Source organism: Glandiceps talaboti, chromosome 16 (genome assembly GCF_964340395.1).
Source record: "Glandiceps talaboti chromosome 16, keGlaTala1.1, whole genome shotgun sequence".
Lineage (NCBI taxonomy): Eukaryota > Metazoa > Hemichordata > Enteropneusta > Spengelidae > Glandiceps > Glandiceps talaboti.
The window spans coordinates 16,899,104-16,913,049 of record NC_135564.1 but is presented as its reverse complement, the minus strand read 5'-3'; the positions used below and the strand labels follow the sequence as shown (position 1 = coordinate 16,913,049).

Below are 13,946 nucleotides of genomic sequence, written 5' to 3'. Positions count from 1 at the left end.
CGAAATCACTGCGTTGTTGTTTACCTGTATGTGACATACCAGTAGCATCTTCGTTCGTTGGCGAACGTGACCGCTTCCCCTTGGCGTAAACATTTATTGCTGTGTCGGTCGTGGTGGGTTGATTGACAAAGTGGGGATTCGTTCCAACATGCAGTTGTTCAACATTATAAGAAGATTTCACCTTCGAGTTACTTACTGCTCCATTGTCAGACTCACTTGATGACTTGATTGCACCCTGCTTTATAGGGGTACACAACTTGGATGACTCGTGTAGAAGCAATCGCGTTTATGACCTGGGGGTATTTCAGGTAGAAAGTCTTGGATGTCTGCAGACGTTAATCTTGCAATAGCTAGCAAAAACGTGTAACCAGCCTTTTTAGGGCATCGACGTAGTTCAGAAGTTCCGAATCGATGTTTTCAAGCCATGTTTCAAATTGTTTTTCACTTGTTGGCGTTGTAGCCTGGTAACCCCTACGTATCGCCGCAATGTTTAGAACCTCAACCTGCCTTAGGCGATGACAGTTACTTTAGTAGTAGATTGATCATGACATTTTAGCTTCAGACAGTGGTCGTGGTTTTATCTTTTTCATATGCTGACTTCAACTTTTCTGTTTCGCGCGTTAAACTATTCTATTTCGCGCGTCAATGTTTTGGCTTGGCGGGTGGATGTTTTCATTTGAAAAGTTCAGTGACATGTCCTGATAAGTAGATGGTATACGCGCTGGCGGCGAAATCTTTTATTTTTTCACTTTGAACACTTCGGTAATATCAAAACACTGAGAATGAAACGAAAACGATGTTTTGTGTGAATTATATCGGAAACCAAATTGGCACATCAGAGAACAATAAAATATCAAGTATAAACGGATGTTTTGAGTACTAAATTTTGTTGCGCAAATTGAGTTTAACCAAGTTCAACGCCATCACAGTATTTACATTTTGATCACAGACTATCTGTGATTTGATTTTTAGGTGTTAATAGTCAAGTCGTCCACGACATTGCGAGTAGTACCGATTGGTACACTTCCCCGCACGGCCGTATATACGTATACCAATGAAGAGTTTTTTATTTGTTCGTGATAATACAATAACAAAGTCTACCTGCGAGACCTTCAGGATTTCCTCTTATAAGATACGACAAGCGAATCGTATAGGAAGAAACACCGAAGGCCTAGTAGCTAGATTAACAGTGAAAAGAGAACAACTCCACATGGAGAGGCATACGACAATGGCAGCACTTACGTATACGTAACGAATACGTAAAATATACAGTGTGCAGCAAAACAAGACTGGAAGATGGAACAAAAGCTTAGTCTACTGAACTGTATATTTCGGTAGATTTAATGTCAAATATACGAAGCGCATATGTGAGATCTGCAGATACAGTAAATTTGCGTAGATTCATGTCTATTCAATTTTTTGCCCAGTGATCACTGTTGTTGTTCTATATTTACCTGCGTATACAATATATGTGATGTGGCGATAAGAAGGAAGAGATACACAGCTAGTCTAGACCTGGATCCTATTGTGACGGGATCATTATGCTGACGTCATTACCAATGATTCATTCATAGCGAGGGACGCACTCTTTGTTGTCAAATTCCCCACATATTGCATATAGTACATCGTTTCTCTCTGGAAGGTGATTTTTAAAAAGCAAAAGATACTTTGGCAAGAAAATCTACAGAGAAATTGAAGTAAATTGTCATAATTTTATCTTTTGAAAAGTAAAAATATGTTTAGGGTCAGCGGCTTAAACTATGGATTTATCGGAAATACTCCTTTTTTGGAGGGGGTGGGGACCATAAAGTTGTCAGGTGAAATGTTCAGCTTTTATTCTTTCTTTTTTCACTTTCCAACAGTTTTTCAGCACTGATCGCACTTTTCGCTTTTGTACTCTGATTTCGGGAATGTGCTAAGTGTCATGTTTCCATGGGAATTATGTAATTTGTGTTAATGTAAAGACTCCCCAACTCGATGGTGAAAAAGAAAATGACGAAAAAGGTGTAACATCGTCCATTCTAGCAATTGTGCAGGTGTTTTGGAAATGTCACTTTCCTTACGTTTTAACCTTATTGTTTAGGACTTTACACGGATAGAAAACCAAATAGTCATTTTCTCAGAATAATGATTACATACAATAACTTTAAGAACTTCGTTTATGATATACGATGTATCACGTTTCTATATCCTCTCTGCACTTTTTTAGACGAAAATGTTATTTCTTCTTAATTCCCATGTACACTTTTCTATCATATTCCTGTGGAGTGGCGTAATGGTTTTCCTCCGCCTGGTTTTCGCCTTTAGCGCCATCAACGTCAAAGTTACACGCAGCGTAGGGTTGTACATCTCGCAAAGAACTGGGAGAGATGACATAATGGTTTTCCTTGCTCTCCTTATCTCCTTCAGCGCCATCAACGTCAAAGTTATACTCAGCGTAGGGTTGTACATGTTGCAGAAAACTCAGAGATTCTGTAGGACTAGTACTTCCTGCATTGACACATATTTGTACGTTTGTATCATATGGGTTGTCAGCAGACTGGACAGGTAACATGGTTCCTACGTCACTAGTTGCGCCTCTCACTGGATTGCTTAAATCATTTAGAGCTATTTGTTCCGCACGTTTCTTTCTGCAAATGAAAATGGATGAACAATTTTGGACATGTACACGATATGATATCACGATTGAATATTCCGTGTCATGGAAGTACATTATATCGATGATAACACAAGCAGGACTACGTACACTGTACATGATGTGGTCGTTGGTGGCGCCCCAAGTCGCTCCGTATACTCATACAGGTGGTCAACCTACGACTGCAGTTATTGGTTTAAAAGCACCATGAAACATCTCAACTCTGAATCACGTGATAACCATATTTGTAAGACAATACAGAGGGAATAGAATTTGGTACTTACTAAAATTCAAAACATTATCACATCATCCTTTTACGTTTACTGTTCATAAGTCAATCAAATATACTCACTTTTTATTGCGATTGCGCACAGTGACAACAATTATTACTGTAACCATGACAACAAGAACAATGATACCAACCGGACAGACGATTGTTATGATATCAAGGTGAGGCTTATTTTGACGTGAAAAGTCACTGACTGAAATAAAGAACATAACAAACCAGAGTGTATACATTGATTGATTGACTGTGACTGACTGACTGACCGACCGACCGACCGACCGACCGAATGAATGATCGGTCGGTCGGTCGGTCAATCGATCGATTAATTGATTGATTGATTGATTGATTGACTTTTCCGCTTTCATTACAGTACATTTCAGTTTAGCCTAGTTGACAGTGACATGTACCATTGAATTGGTCACAGGTTACTGTGGTATTAGACATACATACCGTGTATAGTTACATTACAGTACAGTCCAGCCCAGCCTGGTTGACAATAACATGTACCATTGAATTGGTCACAGGTTACTGTGGTATTAAACATACATACCGTGTATAGTTTTATTACAGTACATTCCAGTCCAGCCTGGTTGACAATAACATGTACCATTGAATTTGTCACAGGTTACGGTGGTATTAGACATGCAAAGACAGCTAGCTTGGCAGTCACCATCATACCATCCATTGGAACAAGCTGTGTTGAAGAATACAGATAGAAATGATTGCCTTACAACAGTATGAATTACCATGTGGTTTGAGTTCTGAGGATTCAAATGGGTGTATTATCAGTTGTGAACAAACACTACAGTGGGGTGTTACAGTATTAAAAGGGTGCTTTAAAGGAATGGATGCCTTGTGACGTCACTGTATATATATATATATATATATATATATATATATATATATATATATATATATATATATAGTTTTGGTAGTACTGGAACTCTTTCTTGGTTGTTACTCGGAGTTATGTATAATAATAATAATAATAATAATAATAATAATAATAATAATAATAATAATAATAATAATAATAATAATATATATATATATATATATATATATATATATATATATATATATATATATATATATATATATATATATTAAACAAGCAAATATACATTGGTTTTATTCACTATGGAGCTGGCATCAATAAGTACCTAGACGGAAGTGACGTACATGCCTTGTAATTTTCGAATGCTTGTATTGTTACACAATTATACCACTAGAAACAGCAAGGTAGAAACAGACGTATAACGGAAGTTGCCTAGAAAGGTATGTATGTCACTTCCGCCTAAGTACTGATAAATGAAACCAACACCTTTTACAGCGTTTAACATCAGAGTTTTTATTATACTTAGTGAAATGGAGGATGGAAGTTACTGACTTTGCTGGACGATAATAAAATATAATATGCTTACGTTGATTGCAGGTTTTTCCTCTCCATCCAGCAGCACAATTACAAGTTCCGTCAACGTGGTCACATGATACAGTGTTGTCCACTGAACAGGGGCATACTTCCAAACAGTCCTGTCCGTACTTTCCTCTTTCACATGCTAACAACAAAAGAGCATATACAAACAGTCACAGTTGTGTATACTTTATAGAATGGACATCCAGAAGAACAGGGTGCATTCACCAGAACACTGTGTGACATTACATTTGTAATCAAAGTCAGACATTTGACAACATGGACAAGTCGAGATTGTTTTTACATGCTAGAGTACTTCATTGCTGAACTCGGTTGTATTGAGTGGATTCTACCTGGCTAATTAGTGTAAAGAAACCCCATCGCTTTATCTTTCCAATGTAGTATTTCTTTGAAGTCCAAAAAGCATCGGAATCAAAAACAGTACAAATTCACTCTGTGCCGATTTCACTTTATTCTGTACGATTTTACAGCAAAGGAAGGTATATAAGCTGTACAATTGTTGCATTATCTGTCTCTTTAAGAGTGGATTTACATAATGCGACAGTTGCATTATCTGTCTCTTGCAGAGTGGATTTACATAATGCGACAGTTGCATTATCTGTCTCTTGCAGAGTGGATTTACATAATGCGACAGTTGCATTATCTGTCTCTTTAAGAGTGGATTTACATAATGCGACAGTTGCATTATCTGTCTCTTGCAGAGTGGATTTACATAATGCGACAGTTGCATTATCTGTCTCTTTAAGAGTGGATTTACATAATGCGACAGTTGCATTATCTGTCTCTTGCAGAGTGGATTTATATTACATGGTAATACAATTGTGCTGTCTCTTGCAGAGTGTGTTTATATATATTGCAATACAACTGTTGCATTTGTCTGCATGGTATAATCCTCATTGTATGCAATCATGATATGATGCATGTTTTAATCTATCTTTCAAAATTATGACAGGGACATGCGCTGTCTTCCATATAGTTGTTCTGTAAATCACCCTCTACAAGAGATAGACACATACAAGAAACAATTGTACTAGCTACATGTACAATGTATATGAACCTTCCTCTACAAGAGATACACACATACAGGCAACAGTTGCAATATATGTACAATGTATATGACCCTTCCTGTGCAAGGGACTAGTACTGACACAAACAACAGTTCTACCCGGGCCATTTTGCTCCTGCACAGCTTATGTTCTACTGCTGTAATAAAAATTCAAATTACTCACTTTTATTACAAGTAGTTCCACTCCATCCTGGTTTACAGTTACATGTTCCATTAACATGGTTACAGATCAATGTATTATTCACCATACAATGACATCTTCTCGTACAACCCGCTCCATACATCCAATCTTGACAATCTGTAAAGGTTATGGAAAATACGTAAAACTTTAAGATTCTCAGAGAGCGTAAGGGGCGCTGTTCAGCATCCAAAGAGACTAATTGCCAAATACTGCATGAAGAACGTAGAGAGCAAAGTGGGCAACGACAAAACTGCTCAGAAGGCCAAAATTAGTACACGTTATCCTCCTCTGATTTATAATGGCAGCTTTGGATACGTGGCCATTCGAGGACAACATTGCTAAATTTAGAATCTAATTATCAAACCTATACCAAAATACAGCAAACAAACCGCTCTGTTTTTGGAACGATCGCCCTCCACGCTGACATTTTGTTATTTAGCTTATAGCAATATTACGTTGCATTATATTGTCTCATGCACATCATACACTCGTTATGTTGTTATTTGTCGTTATCACTCACAATCATCGCTTTGTAATTGTGTTTAATTACTTACTCTCGGTACACGACTCCCCATACCATCCATCTTCACAAAAACAGGTTCCTGTCCTTTTATTGCAAGATGCCGAGTTTGAAGTGTTACAGCGACATAGATGGCACGTAGCACAACCTTCATGCCCACAAAGGTCGTCAGCATCAATGAAACTCCAGTTATTGCAATCTGAAATGGACGACAATCGTAAAATCGGTGACAAAGAAAAACACAATTAATAGTACAAATGAATAGAAAACAGCTTTGAATTCAAGCCTCACATATCACAGACATACCATAAAACAGCATCGGTAGGTTTTGCAAGACATCAAGTACAAATTCACATCACTTGAATCAACAGAAATATAGACAGAGACTTACCTTGACAAGAATAATATTTAGTCTTGTATTGTATTTTTGTTACGTACTGCACACGGTACGAGCTTCGATATATGACCCTTGGATAAATGAAATATACATAAATATACATGATGAATTATCTATCGGTTGCATTATCTATATATGTATGAAAGGTCTCGGTTTCATTTCTTGGTTTCATTTCATGAATGTATGTGTGTATGTATGTATGTATGTATGTATGTATGTATGTATGTATGTATGCCATATATGTATGTATGTATGTATGTATGTATGTATGTATGTATGTATGTATGTATGTATGTATGTATGTATGTGTGTGTGTGTGTGTGTGTGTGTGTGTATGTATGTATGTATGTATGTATGTATGTATGGATGTATGGATGTGCACGTATATATGTACGTATGTCTGCGTGTACCCGTGGGTGTGTGTCTCCATGTGTGTATATGGAGGTAAGAAAGTAAGTAGATAGGTAGGTAGATATGCATTCATTCCTGATTAATGTGAATGTCACGTAAGCTTACCCAGGCTTGCAGCTATATAAATAAATGTACAGAATAGATATGTGCACGTACATGATGACGATTATTGGCAGTAATAATTCTCAAAGATTTAAGGAATATTTACATGTAATATATGCAGTGACTCAGTGGTAGGACTTGTTATACTTGAGATGAGGAAGGGTCAGTCAGGCTGACAGCCAGTCAGACAGCCAGACAGTCAAACAGACAGACAGACAGACAGACAGACAGACAGACAGACAGACAGACAGACAGACAGACAGACAGACAGACAGAAAGATAGAAAGATAGATAGATAGATATGCAGACAGATAGATAGACAGACAGACAGATAGATAGACATACATACAGACAGACATACAGACAGACAGACATACATACATACATACATACAGACAGACATACATACATACATACATACATACATACATACATACATACATACATATAGACAGTAAATTGCAGTTCAATAACTGTAACATGTAATATTACAATTCATTATAATGCATACTAAATTTCTGTGTCGATTGTGTTAGTTGTTTTCCTTTGCTTGTTGTTTATTAAGAGTGTGGTAATTGTTGAAATGTATTTATGAATTCATTGAATTGTGAATTGTGTATGTATTGATGTGCGCAGTGCTTTAAAATGCTAGTGAGTGACTGTCAACAGTTTAGTCTTACCTGTAGACGGTACATCTACGCCATGAAGAGAATCCACATCCAGTTGTGTATTTTTGACTCGAAGTATCGCGGAGAGTTATTTTCCGGCTTGTAATCTGTAAAGAGCTGCATCATGTTCGATAATTCAAAAAGTTACACTTAGTGGTACTGAAAACCATTTCTGTAACTCTCCAAAATTATGTGTACGCAAAATGACTTAGACTAACATTTAACATTGTAGTATAAGCAGGCTTCTTCGTAAAAAATTACACACGGACTTGATGATTTTGTTAAGACTTCCTTTTCTAGGCTTTCCCACCTCAGGCCACTAAAATTTAGTGGTCTGAATTCCAACTGATAATTAACATGTTAACATGTCCTCTTCTCCACTCCCACTGTGCACGGCACCTCTATAATAGTTCCTTTTTACATTTGAAGTTGTCTTCATGTGTGTGTAAAACGTACGTCCTGTCTCTTGAGTGAAACACCAATGAATCTTCATTTCTCCAGTATGTGAATACTGTAATCGTATGCCCTTACGGGGGAAGGGGGCTACTAGATAGGCACCCTGGGGAGTTGAGGAAGCTGTGTGAGTATGTAAAGCGTGTTATGAATATTATGAGAAAATGCTGGTATTATTATGGTTAAAAGTGCCCAGTAAAGCTAATGTAAAGATTGTGAACCAAACCTTTGATTGGCTAATAACGTACCTTACACTGCGGCGACACTGCTTTGACGTACTAGGAGGAAGATGGGCTAGCAGGATCAAGACGACGACAGTAAAACAGTCAAAGACACAGAAATTCTTCCGTTGCAGAAACATATTTCGTGCATACTTACAGAATATTATGTAGAATCGGAATAGTAGCTAGTCAGTGTCTTTTGAAGTCCCTATCCCCAGTCGAATAATGTACCCGGATGTAAGATAAAAAGAAACTATGACAGCGATTTACTGACAGGAGAATGAAGTATGGAGTAAATGAACAATAACATCCAGACGTGATCTATTAGTTTCAGTCCTTGACTCGGGATATCAATTCAATACTTTCTGTATTTTCTGTGTGTCATAAAAAACAAAACACACAAAAAACATAATAACCAGGATGTCATGTTTCACTTCAATTCATTGTCCATTCATTTATAGTGACTCAGATACAAATATATACCGACTGCATGAAGTGTGTATTTGGTTCTACAAAGATTGCATCGAATTATTTATTTTAGCCGACTATAAATGCTTTCTTGTACAAACCTTTGACTATCTAATCAGTAGAACCACTTGTGACAGCATTAATTGGATGGACATACAACTAAGAAGGAATATCGATGCCAACTGATCAAGTTATGCTGGCTTGAATAACTTTTTGAGTGGTTCCCAGCCAACTGCGAAAGAACAAACGTTTAAAATCCATATATATGTAGTTCTATACTTAATATTCATGAACCTTTCAATGAGGGCAATAGATTCTTAGGGGTCATGAATATTCATTGTTCAACTATTGCATAAATATTTCAGCTGACTCCCATGAGGCAATCTGGCCCACAGCAAAAACAACTTCAACTTGATGTTTCTCTGAAAACGCATGAATGTAGGTGATCACCATGTCATGACACTCCGTAGCAAAAAGTCCATGGAAATGCCTTTATTTCCTGGCGTGGCTTTCCCATTAAACACTGTAAATTTTACACTAAATTGTGTTTAAAATTTGTAAATCAAAGATTCACTGTATAAGTGTAATATATATATGTGTGTATAACTGCCTAGGGGAATTTTTTCATTGAGTCTCATGCATTGTACTCTTCAAATGATTTTGAGTTTCACTTCCAACTTTTTTTTATTATCCACTTCAAGAAAGTGCGCGGAACATGTAATATAAATTATGTGGTAAGGCAAACATGGCGCCACTAAAGGCAACGATATTGATACGTAGGAGCATAGACTAGTTTCTAGTTTTGTGCCCGACTCAGACAATCCACAGCACGCACGCGCAGAGGCGCGAAACAATCTCAGATCCAAAGCAGACTGACAAATATGGCGGAAAGGAAACCACGCTTAATCCCTAACAAAATGTAATGGAAAAACTGGATTTCAAAAGCCGTAAATTCCATAAAAAATCAAAGTACCTCAGACAAATTTTGCCATAAAAGAGCTTGTTCTTGCACTATACCAAAAGTCATATTTGACCATGTCTTTCTACCGGGGTAAATCTTGATCGATGTGTAAATTAACTACAATAATTTACCCACGGTGATTTCTCCCCTGGGGGGGGGGGGGGCTGTAGACAGTCAAAAGTGGTACTGCATCTCGTACTACTCCTGGGAAGAGATGGTGGTTAGGTGGGTCACAGGTAGGGTAAAGGTTGGGTAAAGGTGACGGGTAAATTGGACTCTTCGAGTAATGTTGGTGATTTTGAATTAGGTCAAATAAAAATTTATTGTGCGCATGCGCTAAATTTCTTACTTGTCTTAATCTGTGATTTCTGATAACCCGATCGACCCTAGTTTAAGCCTCTAACCATGAACTTTTTTAAACTCTAAAACAGAAAGACAAGAAACTCTATCTTCTTGACCTTCATGTACGTCTGTTTTCTTTCCCCAGTGCTGTCTGTACACATTTCATCAAACTATCACAGAACAGGTATTCTGATCGACATTTTGGGGTGTTTTTTTTGGGGGGGGGGGTTCGAAGAAATATTTTTCAAAAATAAAAACAATTAAAAGGATAAAGAAAAATAAAATAAAATAAAATCCTTACCTAGCTACCCTATTTTCTGAGGAAATGTTATCGGATACACAATTTTTTTTCACGAAATTTGGGCGCTCAGAAATCTTCTTTTTTTCAATATGGGTTTAATTGATCAATACTCTTACCATAGAGTTAACAAGAAAACAAGACAGAAAGAAAAGTAAAACAGCTGCGTTGCTACAAGAGGGGCTAGGCGCGATCACTGTTATCAAAGGATGTATCGAGCCGGCAGTGGAAGAATACAATTCCGTGAAATATTACACAGTACAGCTACAACCAGTTTACTACTGTCTTGTCCTCTCGCCGAACGAAATAAAATCCTACAACGAACTGTCACACTACGATTTTGTTAGCTGATAATCATACCACAAAAATGAACATTTGGCAAAGGTGGCTTTACTTCAATTCAACCGGTGGCGTGGAAACCTGTAAATGCGTTCAAAGAATGAATTCGTTTGAAATTTTGCAACGGGTACACGTGACCAGAAAATCGAAGACAGTCACGTGATATTACGCGTATTCGACAACTACATTCTGACGTGACCATGTAAACAATGACACAATCGAACACCAGTCCGCACCACACTTTCAAGTTGTGAGTCGCATGTTTGACGTGCTCAATATTTGTCGACCAATACAACGGTTTGTGTCACAGTTTCCCAGCTTTGTTTAACGTAACTTAAAAAACGAGTGAGCCCTTTCATAACGGTATGAAGTCTGACCAACAGAAAAAGGTCAACGGTAAGTTTTTTTTTTCAACTATGAATACGCTATTGGGTTGGGGTAAGGGATGCAATCGTACAAATACTCGTTTCAAAGGAAGAATTGCGCTGTAGGGTTTTCACAGTTTGAAAATATGATATATCTGTTTTGAAAAATTAAACATAAGTCGTTGCAAGTGCAAGTGAATTGGTTAAGATTTTAAATAAGTCGCATTCGCCTGAAAGTGAACTGGAAAGCAGTCGTAAACATGACAATTAATATAGAAAATGAGATAGTAATTATGTAGACAACAACATTGTAATATGCAAAGTACTTTGACTTCTAAAATGTGAATGTATGTAAGAATCCTATCTTTACCTTTGAAATTGTAAAAACAATAAAATAATATAGATAGCGCCCTCACATAGATATGATACGATATTTTTAAACTTTTAGAACACTGTGTTTCTTATTCAACAAAATATTTCGACTTCATTTGAAATTGAGTAGACCTACACTCGTAAAGATATCACGAAACTGTATTGATCAAGTGAAGTAAGATCATAAGAAACGATTAGTACTTATCAGTATATCGATTGATCTATTTTATTGTACATCTACCAAGAGAAGTGTAATAATTTTGTCCCCCAAAGTTTAGTTTTGATGAATAGCCCAAACACTGTCGCTTTTTTTTAAATTTTTAAGTCACCAAATGAGAAATGTTATAGTGTCAATATTTTGTAGTCTAAGATCTACTATGTTTGATCATTCGTGTCTATCGATTTAAGTTCAGAACAAAACTTAAAATTTACCATTCGTCATCTTGTTACTAATAGTACAATGCAAAATAATAGCAAAATAACAAAATTCGTACTATTCAGTCACGTGATAACCCGCTGTGATATTCACTTCAATATGCTTGTGTGAATTAAAATCTAGCGCAAGAATTTGTTGTTGAGGTTTTACGGTACATTCAATCAAACTCAGAATTCTCATAATTTTGAAATATCTCAAACTCACTTGGCTAAATTTCCCATTTTCCGATAAATTATCGAACGTTTATGTTTTTTTTATGTTTTTTTTTTTTTTTTTTTTTTTTTTTTTTTAATTATCGCAGCTAGAGTAGTGCTATATTCAGATGGCGAGGAAGACTCAGATACCTCTGAGATGCCTGGTGATAAGTCTAGGAGGTGAATATCATTTATAAATGATTTAAGACAGAATATGATAGATTATTTATCCTACAAAATTTTATCTTTTAGTCAGGTGCCTTTAACATAAGAAATTCTAATACGCATTGAGTAATCAGAAAGACAAAATATTGAAACATTTGGCCACTAGGGGCGCTGTTCGGACGGCGCGGTTTACGCTTCTAACATGTAACTGCATTTTGGAATTCCTTGCAAGGGTTTTTGGTGGAATAAATCTGGTTATGTCATTGTAAATACCTAAAACTGTTAGTTACTTGATTCCCCTTCTATTAGAATTGAGGAAGATTGTGTCCAAATCACAGAGAAACTGGCTGAGGGTGATGCTAGTTGCGTCGCTCAATGTGATAAACAAACAGAAAACTTAACAAGTATTGATGAGGAGGTTCTTGATGCTGCTCTAGGTGAGTAAGATTTGGAATAAAGTAGTTGAGAGTAACGTTTGTACGTGTGCAAGTGCTTCGGTTTGAATGAATGAATTGAAACATTGCTAGGGTCCACATTCCAAAAATTTCTGTTCAGAATGGCATCATGATTTGTAGTAAACTTTGCACCAATACAAGTTTCTCCACTTAACACAAACCCCAGAAAAGATCACACTAGTACAATAACTGTACATAGTTTGATTAATACCCTGATTATATTATCAACTGCCACAAAGCCTAACTCTTTTAATATGTTCAGAATGGCTGTCATGCAGTGAATAATCTTTGTAGTTTCATTCTTCAAATGAACAACCCTTTTTACCTTGATAAGTGATCTTCATGTAAAGTGTGTTAGTAGCTAGCACATGCTGTTATAATATAAAAGCTCCTTTGTTTCCTTTCTGTTGCAAAAGGCCAAGTCAGTCATCTACCCGAATCAAGTGATCTTAAATCACCAGTGATGGAGGATAAAAAAGATGACATTTATGTCAGACCGGATGTGTTTGTTGAACCAATTGAGATGACCACCACTTTCACCAATGTGTCAGGATTCAATCAACTCAGTATACCAGTCGAAGACAGTATTGTAAAAGCAAAGACCGCCATGGTCGGAGCTTGTCTAGTTGACATCGACAAGTCTCTGAATTCCTGTTCATTACATGTTGCCGATGACACAAGAACATCTAAATCTGTTCACAATGCCGTTAGGAAAAGGAGAGACAATGTCAATATATTCGACCAAGGCGAGAAATATTGGAAACTCACACAGTGTATACGGGCTTTGAGGGAAGAAGGTTTTCAACCAAATCAGAAGAGGAAGAATAGATATTTATGTTTCAATGGAAAGGTGAATGAACACATATTGATTACAAAAAACAAGATTAGAGAAAAGAAAACAGCCAACCAAAATAAAATGAGTGATACACCAATTGAAAAAGACAATATAACAGCCAGGAGTGGAAAAAGAAAAAAGGAAAAGAATAAAGAGAAAGTCGCATCTACAGATAAAAAGACTTTTTGTTCCGTATTAAGAAGACTGTTTTGTTTTGGCTGTAGAGAGAAGAAGTAAAACAAAAGTAATGTAGTAATGACGTATCAACCTGAACTTTAATGTATTTATTGATATTTGTTCAAGTCACTGTAGTGACCAAACTTTGGATTTTATTTGGTATG

At 36.6% G+C, this 13,946-nt stretch overlaps 1 protein-coding gene and 1 long non-coding RNA gene across 2 annotated transcripts; both read right to left on the bottom strand.

Moving 5' to 3' along the window:
• Window positions 1-2,195: 2,195 nt before the first annotated feature.
• On the bottom strand, window positions 2,196-3,112 carry LOC144447041 (uncharacterized). The gene is made up of 2 exons (XM_078136916.1): window positions 2,988-3,112; window positions 2,196-2,630 (listed from the first exon to the last, which is right to left on the bottom strand). Exons 1-2 carry the CDS (start codon window positions 3,032-3,034, stop codon window positions 2,219-2,221), a joined length of 459 nt encoding a protein of 152 aa, XP_077993042.1. The 5' UTR covers window positions 3,035-3,112; the 3' UTR covers window positions 2,196-2,218.
• A 1,326-nt stretch (window positions 3,113-4,438) lies between these two features.
• Window positions 4,439-6,279, bottom strand: LOC144447286 (uncharacterized). Its single transcript, XR_013482009.1, has 3 exons — window positions 6,158-6,279; window positions 5,586-5,720; window positions 4,439-4,480 (listed from the first exon to the last, which is right to left on the bottom strand). It is a non-coding gene; the product is annotated as an uncharacterized LOC144447286 (long non-coding RNA).
• Between the last annotated feature and the right edge of the window lie 7,667 nt (window positions 6,280-13,946).